At 38.6% G+C, this 14,238-nt stretch overlaps 1 protein-coding gene across 2 annotated transcripts in view; it reads left to right on the top strand.

The window, feature by feature from the left end:
- hectd2 (HECT domain containing 2) overlaps window positions 1–14,238 on the top strand; it is an 85,340-nt gene that overhangs the window by 47,460 nt on the left and 23,642 nt on the right. For both annotated transcript variants that reach the window (XM_017439314.3, XM_037973501.1), the window contains 4 exons: window positions 156–220; window positions 6,110–6,203; window positions 10,607–10,681; window positions 13,756–13,843. In XM_017439314.3, the coding sequence (XP_017294803.1) occupies window positions 156–220; window positions 6,110–6,203; window positions 10,607–10,681; window positions 13,756–13,843 (322 nt within the window). The remainder of the gene's footprint in view (window positions 1–155; window positions 221–6,109; window positions 6,204–10,606; window positions 10,682–13,755; window positions 13,844–14,238) is intronic.

Genomic DNA, 14,238 nt, shown 5'->3' on the forward strand with positions numbered 1-14,238 from the left:
GTTGCAAACACAGAACCTTTCACTAACCTTTTTAATTTGTGTAAGCATAATTTCTAACCATCATTTGCAAGGAACTTTTTTAGTCGTATTTACCGTGTGTGTATGCACATACTGGATATATGTTGTGTTTTCTCCTTAACCTGGTTTGTTTTCAGTTGATGGGCTTAGCAGTTTATAACAGCATTGCTCTGGACATCCACTTCCCTCTGTATTGTTACAGGTAGGAATGTTTTTAACTCATCTCAACAGTATTTCTCCACAAACTGTTAAATCTGCACTTATTTATTTTAATAAGATGTGAGCCTACTAAACCAGTGAAGGGTCTTCTCCAAACTTTCTGGCCTTGCTCTGGAATCTTTCATAAGTTGAAGAATAAGTAATTTTAATTTGCTCTTAAAAAAAACAAACAAACACACCCACATACCGCACACACACAAATATATATATATATATATATATATATATATATATATATATATATATATATGCCTTTACAAAAAAGACTCAGTTCAACTACAGTGCATCAGAGCTCGAGGTTATCAATGATTTAATTATATTTTTTTTTTGTGCACTTTTTGGTATTACTTTTAATTGTTTCACTGTAACTAAAGCCATTTACCTGTGATTGTTCATGTGGCCTCTTTTTTGTTCATCGAAATTTACAATCAAAACATTAAAAGATCACCAATATGCTGATAATACTGTAACATATTGCTCTGTGTCCAGACCTACCTAATTGTCCCCTCTGATTAAACTTTAAAGGGTGGAAACTTGTTATTTGATTTCAGATTCCCTATGATCTGGGTGATGGGAGCATCAGGGTCATGAAGTGATTATGCCATGTTCTAAAAGCAACACTGTCCACCATGCCATGTGATTTTCTAAAGCACTTCTAAGGCAGTCATGGAAAAAAGAAATCCACCCTCTATTAGTTCTATGATTTTACATATCAAGACAAAAAAATGATCTGGACTTTACCAGGTTCCAAAATGTTTCAAATCTAACTTTGAGTGTTTTAAAAAAACAACAGTAGAATCCACAGTGTCATCATTTATTAAATAAAGTCCGTCATTTCACAAATAGAGTTCATCATTACACAAGAAAAAAAATATTCACAAATGGAGAACATTTAATAAGCTGACAATATTCTTAGAATTTGATATCCCAGCAAATTCAGAGCTTGTGATCCTTGGAGAAATGATAAAAAAGATATCCACCTCGGACTCTATAGGCCTCAGTTAGCAGATAAAGCTTAAAGTTCATGACAGGACAGTTAGAAAAAGACTAAACAAGTATGGGTTGTTTGAAATGGTAGCAGGAGAACAACTCTTCTCTAAAAAGAACATGGCAGCACAGCTTTGAATTGAAGTTTCATCTGAATGAAACACAAGACTTCTGGAACAATGTCCTTCGGACAGATGTGACCAAAGTAGAGATGTTTACCCATAATGCACAGCAACATATTTGGAGAAAACCAAACAGCAAATCAGCACAAACACCTCATACGAACTGTCAAGTATTGTGATGGAGGACTGATGATTTGGGCTTGTTTTGCAACCACAGGACCTGGACACCTTTCAGTCATTAAGTCTACCATGAACTCCTCTGGGTTCTAGCGTCAAATGTGAGACCATCTGTCTGACAGCTGAAGATTGGACCAAACTGGGTCATGATGCAACAGAGCAATGATCTCAAACACAGCAGCTAATCTACAACAGAAAAGCTCAAAAAGAAAAGAATCAAGGTCAAAGTCCAGACCTTATCCTTTTTGAAATGCTATGGTAGGACCTTTTAAAGAGCTGTGTAAAAACAACATCTGCAAATCCTTAATAAACTGAAGCAACGTTGGAAAGAAGAGCGGGCCAAAATTCCTCCACAACCTTGTGAGAGACTGATAAAGTCCTACAGAAAACCACTACTAAGAGTTATTGGTGCTAAAGGAGGTTCTACAAGCTGATGGATCAAGGAGCGAACCTAGTTTTTGCACACACAGCTTTTCTGTTTTGGCATTGTTTTTGTTTAATAAAAAAAAAAAATATATATATATATATATATATATAATTATATAGTGAAATCTGTTGTTCATTTTTGTCCACTTGAAGTTAAATTTTAATAATTTTAGAACTTGAGACCGGATCATTTTTATTGTCATGTCACCTAAAACCCCCAAATTGAAAGAGCATAGACTTACTTTCTTCCATGGCTGTATTCTAGGATGACAATGTAAGAATCCATTGGTCTCAGTTTGTGAGTAGCTGGTTCAGGGAACATGAAACATTGATTAGCTTCTAGAAATTATTCCATTCAGAATCTTTGGTATGTTCTGGAGAATACTTTTCACAGATTCTTCATTATCAGTACACAATCTTAAAAGAAAAAGTTAACAACTCTTATTGGAAATAAAAGTTGTAACACTGGAGATGTGTCAGGACTCCTGCCTTTTTGTTCTATTTTCCACTAACCTTTTCATTTCAGGGTGAGATAGAGAGGGTGGTTTTTCCATCTGGGCAGCTTGGTGCACCTATGGCCTATTAACCTGACTACTCCTGAGCATATGTAAGGCTGGGCTGAAACAGAACTCATTGTTGGATCAGTAAACATCACATGGTGACTTTTCACGTAACAACCCCTGAACATTTCCTTGCTTTTCTTTAAATTCAGCTATTGAAAATTCTTACTTGTGTTCCTTCAGAGAACCCTCCATGTGTTTCTGTGTCTCCAAGCCACTTATTTCTTTAAATAAAATATTCATCAGAGATCTCTTCCATCATTATTCATCTGCAGAAAATAGAAAGGTCAGCTAAGCCACTCAGTCATCTGTTAGCCCCTCCTGCCTGCCTGCTCTCTTGACTTGCCCTCCAGACACTACTCACCTGCTGAACATTGGTCCTTGAAGACAGTCTTCCTCTCCGGGTGATGGAATTCTCTCCCCTCTCCCCAGCAAAAGAGAAAACACTAAATACCACCTTGATTAAATAATACTCCAGTGTGTGATACTTACCTGGAAAATCTCTGAAGTTCTATTCCATCCGCTCCAGTAGATATTGTTTACTTTACCTAAACCCTGGGTGTAACTACCACTAAAGATGACAGGACGATCCAACCACAAAAATCAGGGTTCTTCTGCTCCTCCCATGAATCCTTCACCAGGAGCAGCACCTGTATCCTCCTGGGAATTGACTGTCTCTCTGCCTGAGTTGTATGGTGGTGAGTCATATTGCTGCAGTGGATTTTACTACAGTGCTCATTGATTTTCACCCGCTCTGAGAGAATGTTTTTCTCAGTTGGTTCAAAAATAGTCCTTGTTGATGGTGCTCAAATAGGGAGAGCTTTGCAGTGTTTAGAGGCGTACCTTTCAGTCAGTCCTATTGAATGTCTCACATTTGATAAATTCATAACAGACTTTTGCAAAATTTTTGATCATCCCTTACGTGAAGATGAAGCCGTCTGTTGCCTACAGTCTAAAATTAGGAAACCACTCCGTGGCGGATTTCTCCATTGCCTTTTGTGTTCTTGCAGTCGTTTCCAGGTAAAATGAGAAAGCATTAAAGATTTTTTTCTCTGAAGTCACTCTCTGACCACTTGGCCCTCTGAGATGAGCCAAAATCTCTCAACGACTTGATAAATCTGACCATTCGAATTGATAATTGCTTGAAAGAGAGACGCCATGAAAGAAGTTTCAATGGGGAAATGGGAGAAATTACCAATTGGGAAAGAAAGATACCCCTCCTCACTCAATGAACATATCCTGGGCACCAGCACGCATCAAACTGAACTTGTTTACTTTGTAGTCCAGGTAATCACAATGAAGAGAGTGAGTTTTTTAATACCCCCCACCCCCACCCCACTCACCTCTGATTTTTGATTTCCCCTGGCTTTTGAAACACAACATCGCCATAGACTGAAAAACAAAAGAATAGAAAACTGAAGTCTGTTTTGCTTGGCTAATTGTTTAAATGCAACCATTACTACCTCGCTTTCCATCAGCGCTCCCTGTGAATCACTGGATACTTCAAATGCTCTAATCTATCATGTGACCTATTGTTTGTTTTCTTAGTAAAAAGATGGCTCTCTCGCTCCCTCTGCAATGGCCATATGACTGCGCCATCAACCAGCCAGAAAAGGAAAGAAAGGGAGACCATAAGAAAACACATAGAGGATTCTCTTGGCTGGTATAATCTGTCCTTCCACTTCTCCACGTGATGCTGGGTTCTTTTTTTTTAATCAAGCACTCTGGCCTTGTAGTGATTACAGAGATTTGAATAACTATCCTTTACTCTGTTTGAACAGCTTCACACTACCCAGGTTTTTTTCAAGTTAGATCTTTGAAATGCCTACCACTTGTGGAGAATCTGTGAAAGGGACAAATGGAAGACCGCATTCAAGACTCCTTTGGGCCACATGGAGTGCTTTGTGATGCCCTTTGGCCTCACCAAGGCCCCCCACCATCTTCCAGGCCTTGGTGAACAATGTCCTGAGAGATTATTTCAACGTCTTTATCTATGTCTACCTCAATGACATCCTCCCAAGATTTAAAACAAAACCAAGGGTGTGAAACAGGTACTTCAATGACTTCTCAAAACTCAATTCTATGTAAAAACTGAAAAAGTGAATTTCATTTTTCATCAGTCCTTTTCCTGGGCTATAGACTCGAGTGGGCAAGTGAAGACTGATCCCAAGAAGATAAAAGCCATAACTGACATACATACCTGGACCTGTCAAAACATTTCATGGTAAAAGTGGATCAGATCAGCCTCAGATTCTGGTGTTGGAGCCATACTCTCGCAACAACTGGATTAAGACGATAAACTTCACCCATGTGCATTATTTTCTCACCGGCTATCACCTGCTGAACAGAACTATGATGTAGGGAACCCAGAACTTCTGGCCATCAAGACTGCTCTTAAAGGCTGGAGGCATTGAGGCTTAGTTTCAAGTAGTTCTATGGATAGATCCAGTGTGTCATGGTAATCTATTTGACATTCTATGTTTCCCAGATTAAACTAGATAAATCCAGTACCACTTGCTCTCCTACCACAGCCCCTCCACCCACCCACATCATCGACAACTATCTAGCCTATACAGTCCTTTGAATTTTTGATGTTTGCCACAGAGGTCAGGGCATCCAATATATGGTGGACTGGTAAGGATACAGTCTAGAATAGTAACGCTTGGTCCAACAGTTCTTCATATTAAATCCTAACCTCATCTCTTCATTTTACAGGACTCAGCCGGACAAATGACCCAGGTCGACAGGTGGTGAACATTTACATGGGGATGGATGCTTTTTGTTTTGTTCTTTACCAACTCTTCATTTTCAACATGAGACTGACAGGGTGATTTTGCCATCTGGGCGCTGCTGTCGTCACCGTCAGCACTCAGCTCACCTATGGCCTATTAACCTGACTAAAGACAACATCCTCCCCCCTCCTAAAATCTGCATGAGAAAAATCACTGTAACAAACCATCTTGATTCAATGATACTCTAGTGAACAATATTTATCTGCAAAATCTAACTCCTATTCCATCTCCTTTCACAGATGTTGTTTACTGACCTCTGGTTCCAGTTGCACCTTTTTACAATAAAACTTTTCTTACATTTTACCTGTGCTCCCTGTGGTTGTTTTTACTTCAGTTTGACCTGAACCCTGGGTGAAAAAAAAAAAGAAATGTGGAGACATTTAATTAAATGATACCTCATTGAATCTTTGCCATAATCAAATCAAAAGATGCTCTAAAATAATTAGAGAAAGTGAACAGACAGTATCTGTGTACTGTATGTATTGTTTGTAACAGCTGCTCATCAAGTTGCAAGCTGCCTTGGCCAGGACACCAGGGGAAAAGATTTAAATCTAATCTAAGTTCATGGTCCTGATTAATTAAAAATACAACTGGCATGGGGATTTATCAGCTCTGAGGGATGTTGAGCCCATAATCCTGCTGGCAATCATGCTGTGTGCATCACTCTTCTCCACTGGGGCTGTGAAAATGACATCACCTCTAATCTTCTCATACAGACATTATCAGTGCTTTCACAAGTTTCTCTGCAGAAGTTGCAGCAGTATATCGTTGCTGTACAAACCATTTGTCATTTATTTTGTCCTTACAGGAAGCTTCTCACTCCACCTACTGTGCCACCTGAACAAAATGCTCTTGTTGGCATGGCAACGGCTACCTTGGATGACCTGCAGCAGGTCATGCCAGTAAGTATCTCAGTCTGGTGTGTGTACTCTAGAAATGAACAATAATATAGTTTGTAAAAATATGTTGGGGAAAGCTGTAAAAATGAGGTGGAACTTTCTATGAGTGTAAGCTTGTACTGAAACATTTTAAACAAACTGAGTATTTAATATTAATGAATGCCTAACTCTAGTCTAAAAACTCAACCTGAGTCTTTATCCTAACCTCAAACCTTCAACAAGCCCAATTGACCAAGGGACATATGTAGGCCTGATTATCCTTTGATGAGCCTTCCCTAAATCTAGTATCTTACTGGGCTGTGACTGTTGGAGACTAGTTGAAGAACAGCATTTTCAAGTGAGTCTCCAGACTGTCTCCAAGCTGTGTGCACGGAACATTTACATTGTAATTCATATGTCAACTAATTTCTGTTTAAAAGAAAAAAAATAGTTCCCACAAGCAGCCCAACATACTTACATTATTAATGTCATTCTACTTTAGAAATTCCAGATTCATACTGCAAAAAAAATTGACAGCTAAACTGCTACAACTACCCTCTTCTCTTGTCACTATAATCTAAAAAAATAACTGTTTCATGTCACGTTTGGTTCAACTTACAAGGGGCCACATGTGGCCCAAGAGCTGCAGGTTGCAGGACCCTGCTTAGTGCTACTCAGACTGTTCAATCTTACAGTTGTAGTATTCATTCCTGCCGCTAGATAGAGCCAGAGTTAAACTTTTAATTCTATTTGGTCTACTTTACTTACTTTAGCGTCCCATTCAACCAGTCTGAGGTTTATTTCAAGTGTTTCTCAAAACAACTTTTCTTTCTCTCCTTGCGCCTGTTTTTCAATGCATTAAAATGTGTTTAAACATAAAAAGTCTGACTGACAGTTTTTTATGTATATAAAAAATGATCAAGTTGCAGATGCACATGGATTTTTAACAATTTGCTAGAGAATTACTAAATCAAAAATATAGCTCCTTTTCCAGCTCACCACACTTTAAAATGCACATTTGAGGTTGTTTTTGATGTCCAAATGTCCCAATAGTTTGTTATTACCTTGACAGAAACAAAGTACACCCCTTTGCAATACCACTTAAAATCAAAATTAATGTTTTTTTTTTTTTTTATGGGTGTTCAAAAATCAAGTGCTATATAGCACACAAGTGGGTTAGAAAGTAAGATTAATTTCCTGTGACACCAAAGCATTGTCGGTTTTGGATTTTTGAACTTTTTCTGACACAAGGTCTTTACTTCAGCATCACATGAATCAAAAGTTTGTAAAAGAAGAAAAAAGTATAACCTGACCTTACTTGTCCCCTTACTTGAATCAAACAGATCACCTTGAAGGTATTTTGAAGAGAAAACTAAAATAAAAACCCTTGCAGCAAGAACAACGTGTCAGCAATTTGCTCAGCACTAATGTCTTTAGTGAGGAAGATTAAATATGTCAGCAGAAATAAAGATGGCGACAGGAAGTACAAGCAAAAACCAGACTCATTTTTTTTATTGCACCAAGTTCAAAGACCTGTTCCCGAATGTGCAATAATGCACATACTGTGCAACCGATGTCAAAATCCACTGTGAGAAAGATCATGAACGGTCGCTCAGAGTTACCTGATCCACAAGCTGTGTCACGTCCAAAACCTTCCTGACTGTGAAGGTCAAAACCTCTGATTGTCACTACACATACACACACACACACACACACACACACACACACACACACTCACACACGGACACTTGGACAGACTCACTGTTGGAGCTATAATTGGCCAAGTAGTTGTGTAACTGGAGGGTATCAGATACGAGGTCTGCAGCTGGTTGTCAGCACAGAAAGTCTGGTGATTCTGCAAAAAAAAAAAAATTAACTCAAATCTCCAACAACAAGTGCAGGATTTAGTTGCTTTTGCACTTTTTTTTGTAAGAAAAGTAGTAAAAATGAATTCACTGGATGGAGAAAGTAGCCTTTAAATGCTGCTAAGTTTTTTAGAAAGGTGCCTGAATTCAACTGTTTCCTCAGTTCCTCTGTAGTCTGGTAGAGCTACAGTGCTGAAAGGTATGCTGACTTTTTAAAAGGCAATAGAACATCTAGAGTTTGTACTCAAACTGAAGTGATGATGCAGACACTTTAAGAACTCATCAATTCATCTTCTTTCATTTAGCAATAGTTGGGTTGAGGAGGCGGTGGCACAGTGGAGTAGTGGTTAGAGCTGTTGCCTTTCAGCAAGAAGGTTGCAGGATTGCTTCCCAGCCTGGGCCCTCTCTGGGTGGAGCTTGCATGTTCTCCCTGTGCACACGTGAGTTTCTTCCCACAGACCAAAAACATGCATGTTAGGTTAAGTTAATTGATGACTCAAAAAATTCCTTAGGTGTGAGTGAGAGTGTGAATGGTTGCTGGGGGATAGGCACCAGCAGGTAAAGAAAATGGATGGATGGATGGATGGATGGATGGATGGATGGATGGGTTGAGGAGGCAATGGGTCCAGGAGGAAATCTCATTCCTCTCCCCAGTGACCAGAGAGGTTACATAATCCCTCCAGTTAGTTCTGGGCCCATGCCCCAACTCTCTGCCTGAGTTGGGAAGTGCCCAAATAACATCCAGGTGGCATCCTAATCAGATGTATAAACCACCTCAGCTCATTCCTTTTGATGATGAAGAGCAGTGGCTCTATTATCACTTGGAGCTCCTCACCTTATCTTGAAGCTTGAGCCTGGGCACTCTTTGAAGGGAGCTCATTTAATCTGCATGTATATGGATCTTTCTGTTATGATCCACATCTCATGACTATAGGTGAGGGTTGGAACATAGATGTCAATCGAGAGTGTTGCCTTTCAGCTCATCTCCTTCACAAGAAACCAGAGCACCACCTTCATTACAGCAGATGAAGGCCCAATCTGTTGATCCATCTCCAAACACATACTACCATCTCCAATGAAGAAGACTCCCAGATGCTTAAACTCCTTTATTTGAGGCAAAAACCTAGCACTAATTCAAAGGGCGCATTCTACTTTTTGTAAGTTGACAACCATGATCTCAGACTCCAAGGCTATGTTCACTGCAGTGAAGTGGCAAGTCCAATTTTTTTGCCTATGTGCAAACCATATCTGATTTTTTTTTTTAAATTTATGATGGTTTGAATGTGACAAATCCAACTTTTTTAGATCCGTCCCAGGTCACTTTCAAATGTAGTGCTAAATCAAATTAATTACCGATGTTTTTCAAAATGACCTAAGTCTGAATGGTCATGTCGACTTTTATGTCATTGAGGTATGTGGTTTTAACGAAATATTGATATTATTGATGCCAACATCATGCAGTTTAAAACTTAGAACTCTGCATGTCTTTATCTTTTTTTTTTACCTCTTTCTTTTTTGGTCTGTTTTTTAGATTTGCCACATACTGGATAACTGAGGATCTACACCAACAAATGATACTAACGTTGGTGTTAGAACGTATCAATACTAGTGTGAAGAAATTGATACTTGAGTTTGTTTCCTCTAATAGCATGTTGCTCCCGTTCCAGAAGTTCAATTCTGTGCTGGAGTAGGTTGGAAGTGGCAAGATAAAATGAAAACACTGGACGAAACAAGCATGACAGATAATAATTTTGGCGGCTCCGGCTGCACAACTTCAGATTGGATACTCAAATACTAACTGTAGCATTCATATTTACTTCAGTAAACACAGTGAGCTACGTGTGACGTCATGCCTTTTTCTGTGCATGTGGGTCACTTTAGGGCCGTAAACTGTTCACACTGAAGTCTGACTGAAACTTTGATGTGAATGACTACGCAAAAAAAAGATCTGATCTGAGCATTAAGACCTGCAGTGTGAACATAGTGCAAGAGGGGAGCAGCTCATCTCAGCCACTTCACGCTTGGCTGCAAACTGCCCAATGCACGCTGAAAGTCGCCACCTGAAGACAGCAACAGAACCACATCAACTGCAAAAAGCAGAGGCCAGATCTTGAGTTTCCCAAACAAGAAATGCTCCTCTCTGCAACTGCACCTTGAGGTCCTGTTTGTGAACACCACAAACAGGACTAGAGATAACAAAGCTCTTGGTTTGGCTTTACAAGGACTGCTCTGCCCTTAAAAGTAAAGCTGACACCTCATACTCCCACTGCGCCCTGCACAGAATTCCTCGGAGAACACGGTTATAAGCCTTCTCCAGAGCCACAAAACACTTGTGGACTGGACAGGCAGTCTCCCATGACCCCTTTATCAACTCTGCAAGGTTGCAAATCTGATCTACTGTTTCACGACAAAGAATACACTAAAGAAGCAGAATTATTTTGAGTGTCTCAGCAATGTGTAAAAACAAATCTAAAGCTTTGACTTCTAATCATGAAAATTTTCCAGGTTTGTAATCTGTGTTCAGTTTTGTCCTTAGATGTCTGTCTGTCTGTCTGTCTGTAGGATCTGGCTCATGGTTTAACAGAGCTGCTGAGCTATGAGGGAAATGTGGAGGAGGACTTCTATCTCTCTTTTCAGGTAACAAGAAAAGGATTTATTTTCAATCTTGATGCAGTCTAAAAAAACTACTTTTTTATGATAAATATTTCTTTTTCACTGCAGATAATTAGCTTTTAGATTAGAAGTAATAAAATACCAACATGCTAAAAGCTTTACTCTTCTGACAAAGCTGAGGAAGTCATTCTCTCACCATTGAATCAGTTCTGTTTTTAACTTCAGTGAAACTGGAATAATGACGAACAGTTACTCATTCACCTTCGACAGTTATTGTGAAAAGTGACACAAAAGCATCAAGATGTGACCATGCTCATAAACATATGAGACGTTTTTCATCACTGTGTGATTTCAATAAAATTATAATAATAGACCGCAGCAGATCTGGATTAAATCCATTCGTGGCATCCAGCAGATCAGACATGTTTCAGACTCAAGATTTGAAGATTTTTAACAAAATGATGTGTTATTTAAATCTTACAGTATTCTTGTTGGAGCAGTTTTCAATATTTTGTTAAATACCATTCAGGTTCCATTCTGAATTTGCCTCCCAGATGATCCAGAGTTGGACAGCCCTAGTAGAACTGCCCTACATATGTTTAAACTTTGTTATTAGCTGCAAGTGCAAATCAGATATTATTAAATGTTGATAAGATGAAAAATGTTCCCTAACAGAAGTGATATGAGAGAAGAGACTTTCAAGAGCTTAGTGTCAACTCAACTCTGCTGATAATATTACAAATTTTCCACAAAGAAATGCATATTCCAAGTTGCCTTGCATGGCAAAGTTTTACATAAAAAAATTTGTGCAATCTGTTAGTTCTCAGAGTATGTGTTGAAGATATCTCTAAGGTACTACTACAACAAATTTTAGCTCAATTTTTGCTCAATTGCCATTTTTGTGTTGGACAAAGTTGGTTAGCTGTCGTGAACTAGAATCGAGCCGTAGATGTTTATCTAATGATTACTTTTTTCAGTTTTAATATCGTCCAGTCTGGGATATTATACTAATAGACCAAGAAATTAACAATCACACCCTACTTTCATGATGGTGGGCAATAAGACAAACATGACAAAACAAAATGTTATTACCTTATTTATTTGTTAATTTATGGTTTTTATTTCTTTCGTGAAAGGGTACAAACAAATATGTCTACATCTGTATTTAAAAATGATCTCATTGGTCAGCTATATTTGTAACAAGGGTCAGGAGTTGGGTTTTCAGTTTGACATGTTCTATAGAACAAAATAAAATCACCATTCATCATGACATCAGCAGATTTGATGAACAAGACTAGTCAGACCTGCTTCTGAACGTCATAGTAGAGTCATTTATGTTGCAGTGGGAGTTTTATATATATAAATGGAGCATATGTGGGGAAGCAGGACATATAAAGACCTGAGTGAAGGTGTTATTTTAACCTTCATGCTGCTCATAGTTTCCACTGACCTGCAGCACACTGAGTTTGCATATGTCTGTGGGTAGTCTCACTAGCTCTGACCTCCAGTTTCAGCGCATCAGTGTACACTTTAAGTTATTGATGCTTGTTTAATTTGCAACCAAAGATGACAGAATTAAATCCCTTGAAAAAACAACAAAAATACACTTTCAGAGCATGAATGCCATGGATTTGGGCTTTTTGTGATTTATTCAAACTGTTCCTATTTCAAGGTGGAATTATTGTATGACATACAACTTTACAACTAAGTTTCTCTTATCAACACAGAGTCAAAAAAAAAACAAATATTCAACGAAATGCCCCAAGTTACACCTTGACCACAAAAAGCTTCTGACATAATTCTATCTGTGTGTTTGACCACTCTTCAAATTGGCAGAATTAGTAGATTTCATTTAAAATTGTTGTTTTCTTGGCACATGCCTGGATTTTAGGCTCAGTCCACAAATTTTCAATCACATTGTGGCGAGGCTTTGGGTAGGCCATTCCAGAAGCTTAATGTTAGTTCTGATGTGTTTGGGACCATTGTCTTGTTAAAACACCCAACTGTGCCCGATTTTCAGATGTCTTGGCGCTGATTTGAGGTGAAGTTGAAAAATTTGGAGGTAAAACTTCTTCATTATTCCATCAACTTGGTCCAGTGCACTAGTTCCACAGCATGATGCTACCACCACCATGCTTGACAGTTAGCACAGTGTTTTTTGACAGCCTTTCTTTGACACCTCCAAACATTTCTTGTCATTGTGCCCAAACAGCTCAATCTTTGTCTCATCTGATTATTAAACTTTTCTCCAGAAGGCATTTGGCCTGTCCAAGTGGGCAGCTTCAGATTACTTCAGACTATTGAAGGTGTTTCTTTTGGAGCTGGAGCTTCTTTCTTGGTTGGCACCCTCTCAGTCCATAGTGATGTAAGACTGGTTTCACTGTGGGCAGTGATACTGGTGTTCCAACAGTTTCCAGTGTATAGCAGGCCTGGGCCTTGTCAATTCCTGGGTTGTTCATGAACATCTTAACCAATTTTCTTTCATCTGAGGGTAACAGATTGAGTCTTCTTCAAGACCTTGGCAAAGTAGTGACACAACCAAATAACTTGTATTTACTGTTCCTACATCATGCCTTTTAGATTATTTATACTCCTTTAAATTTCTTCAATCACACTTAGCAACCTAAGAAGACAAAATTCAAAAATATAATCCTGAAGCAAACACATAAGCTCAATCCAAATAAAAAACAACCTATTTTTTTGTATTTATCATATACAGAGTGACACTGTATCTTTGCAACAAACTTGATTTTTTTTCTAAATATATGACAAAACCCATTGTGTGTATGCACGACAGTGACCATGTGGATTCCTGTTTTTATATAAGATCACCATGCTGTTAAAAGCTCTTTAGCCCGAAACTCACCAGGCAAGTTTTAAAAAACAGTATCTGTAAGAAAGGAGCTCAGAAAACCAGACTGGTAAGTGTGGTGTGACTCTATTGTGGCACTGACAAAATTAGTTTGCCCATTACATTATGTAAATATTGTAAAGTGAGAACTTTTATCACCTTTTTTGGATCTTCGTTAGTCATTGTCCATCTGACTGTTTGCACAGGTGCAAGTTTGAATTGTGTTTTTTGTGTGTTTGTTTCTCAGGTGTTCCAGGAGGAGATGGGTGTTGTCAAATCCTACAACCTGAAACCTGGAGGAGACAAAATTCCCGTCACCAAGCAGAACCGGAAGGGTGAGTGCACACTCAGAGTCATGGCTGGAAAGGTCAACTTTTAATGACTTTGGCTGAAATCAAGAAATGAGCTCACATAAACTTGTTTTAAAAACAGTTTTTCTTACTGAGTGACTAGACTGTAAAAATGTTTTGGAGTTATGGAAAAAGGCTCTATAAAACTGAACAACAAGGCTCATTCAGTGGTTTCAAACATATTCACTTCCCTTGGTTATTTTTTAAATTTTCTTTTTCCTTGTAAGCTGGAATTTTATTAGATTTAAAATGTGATAATAAGTAACTAATCTCCAACTTCCAGTTGTGTACAGAGATATTTAAATCATACCAGCAGTTCTTAGTTGGATTGAGATCTGGGCTTTCACTGGGCCATTCCAAGTCATTTAACTGGTTCTCCA

This window comes from Kryptolebias marmoratus, linkage group LG22 (assembly GCF_001649575.2).
Source record: "Kryptolebias marmoratus isolate JLee-2015 linkage group LG22, ASM164957v2, whole genome shotgun sequence".
NCBI classification, from domain to species: Eukaryota; Metazoa; Chordata; class Actinopteri; order Cyprinodontiformes; family Rivulidae; genus Kryptolebias; species Kryptolebias marmoratus.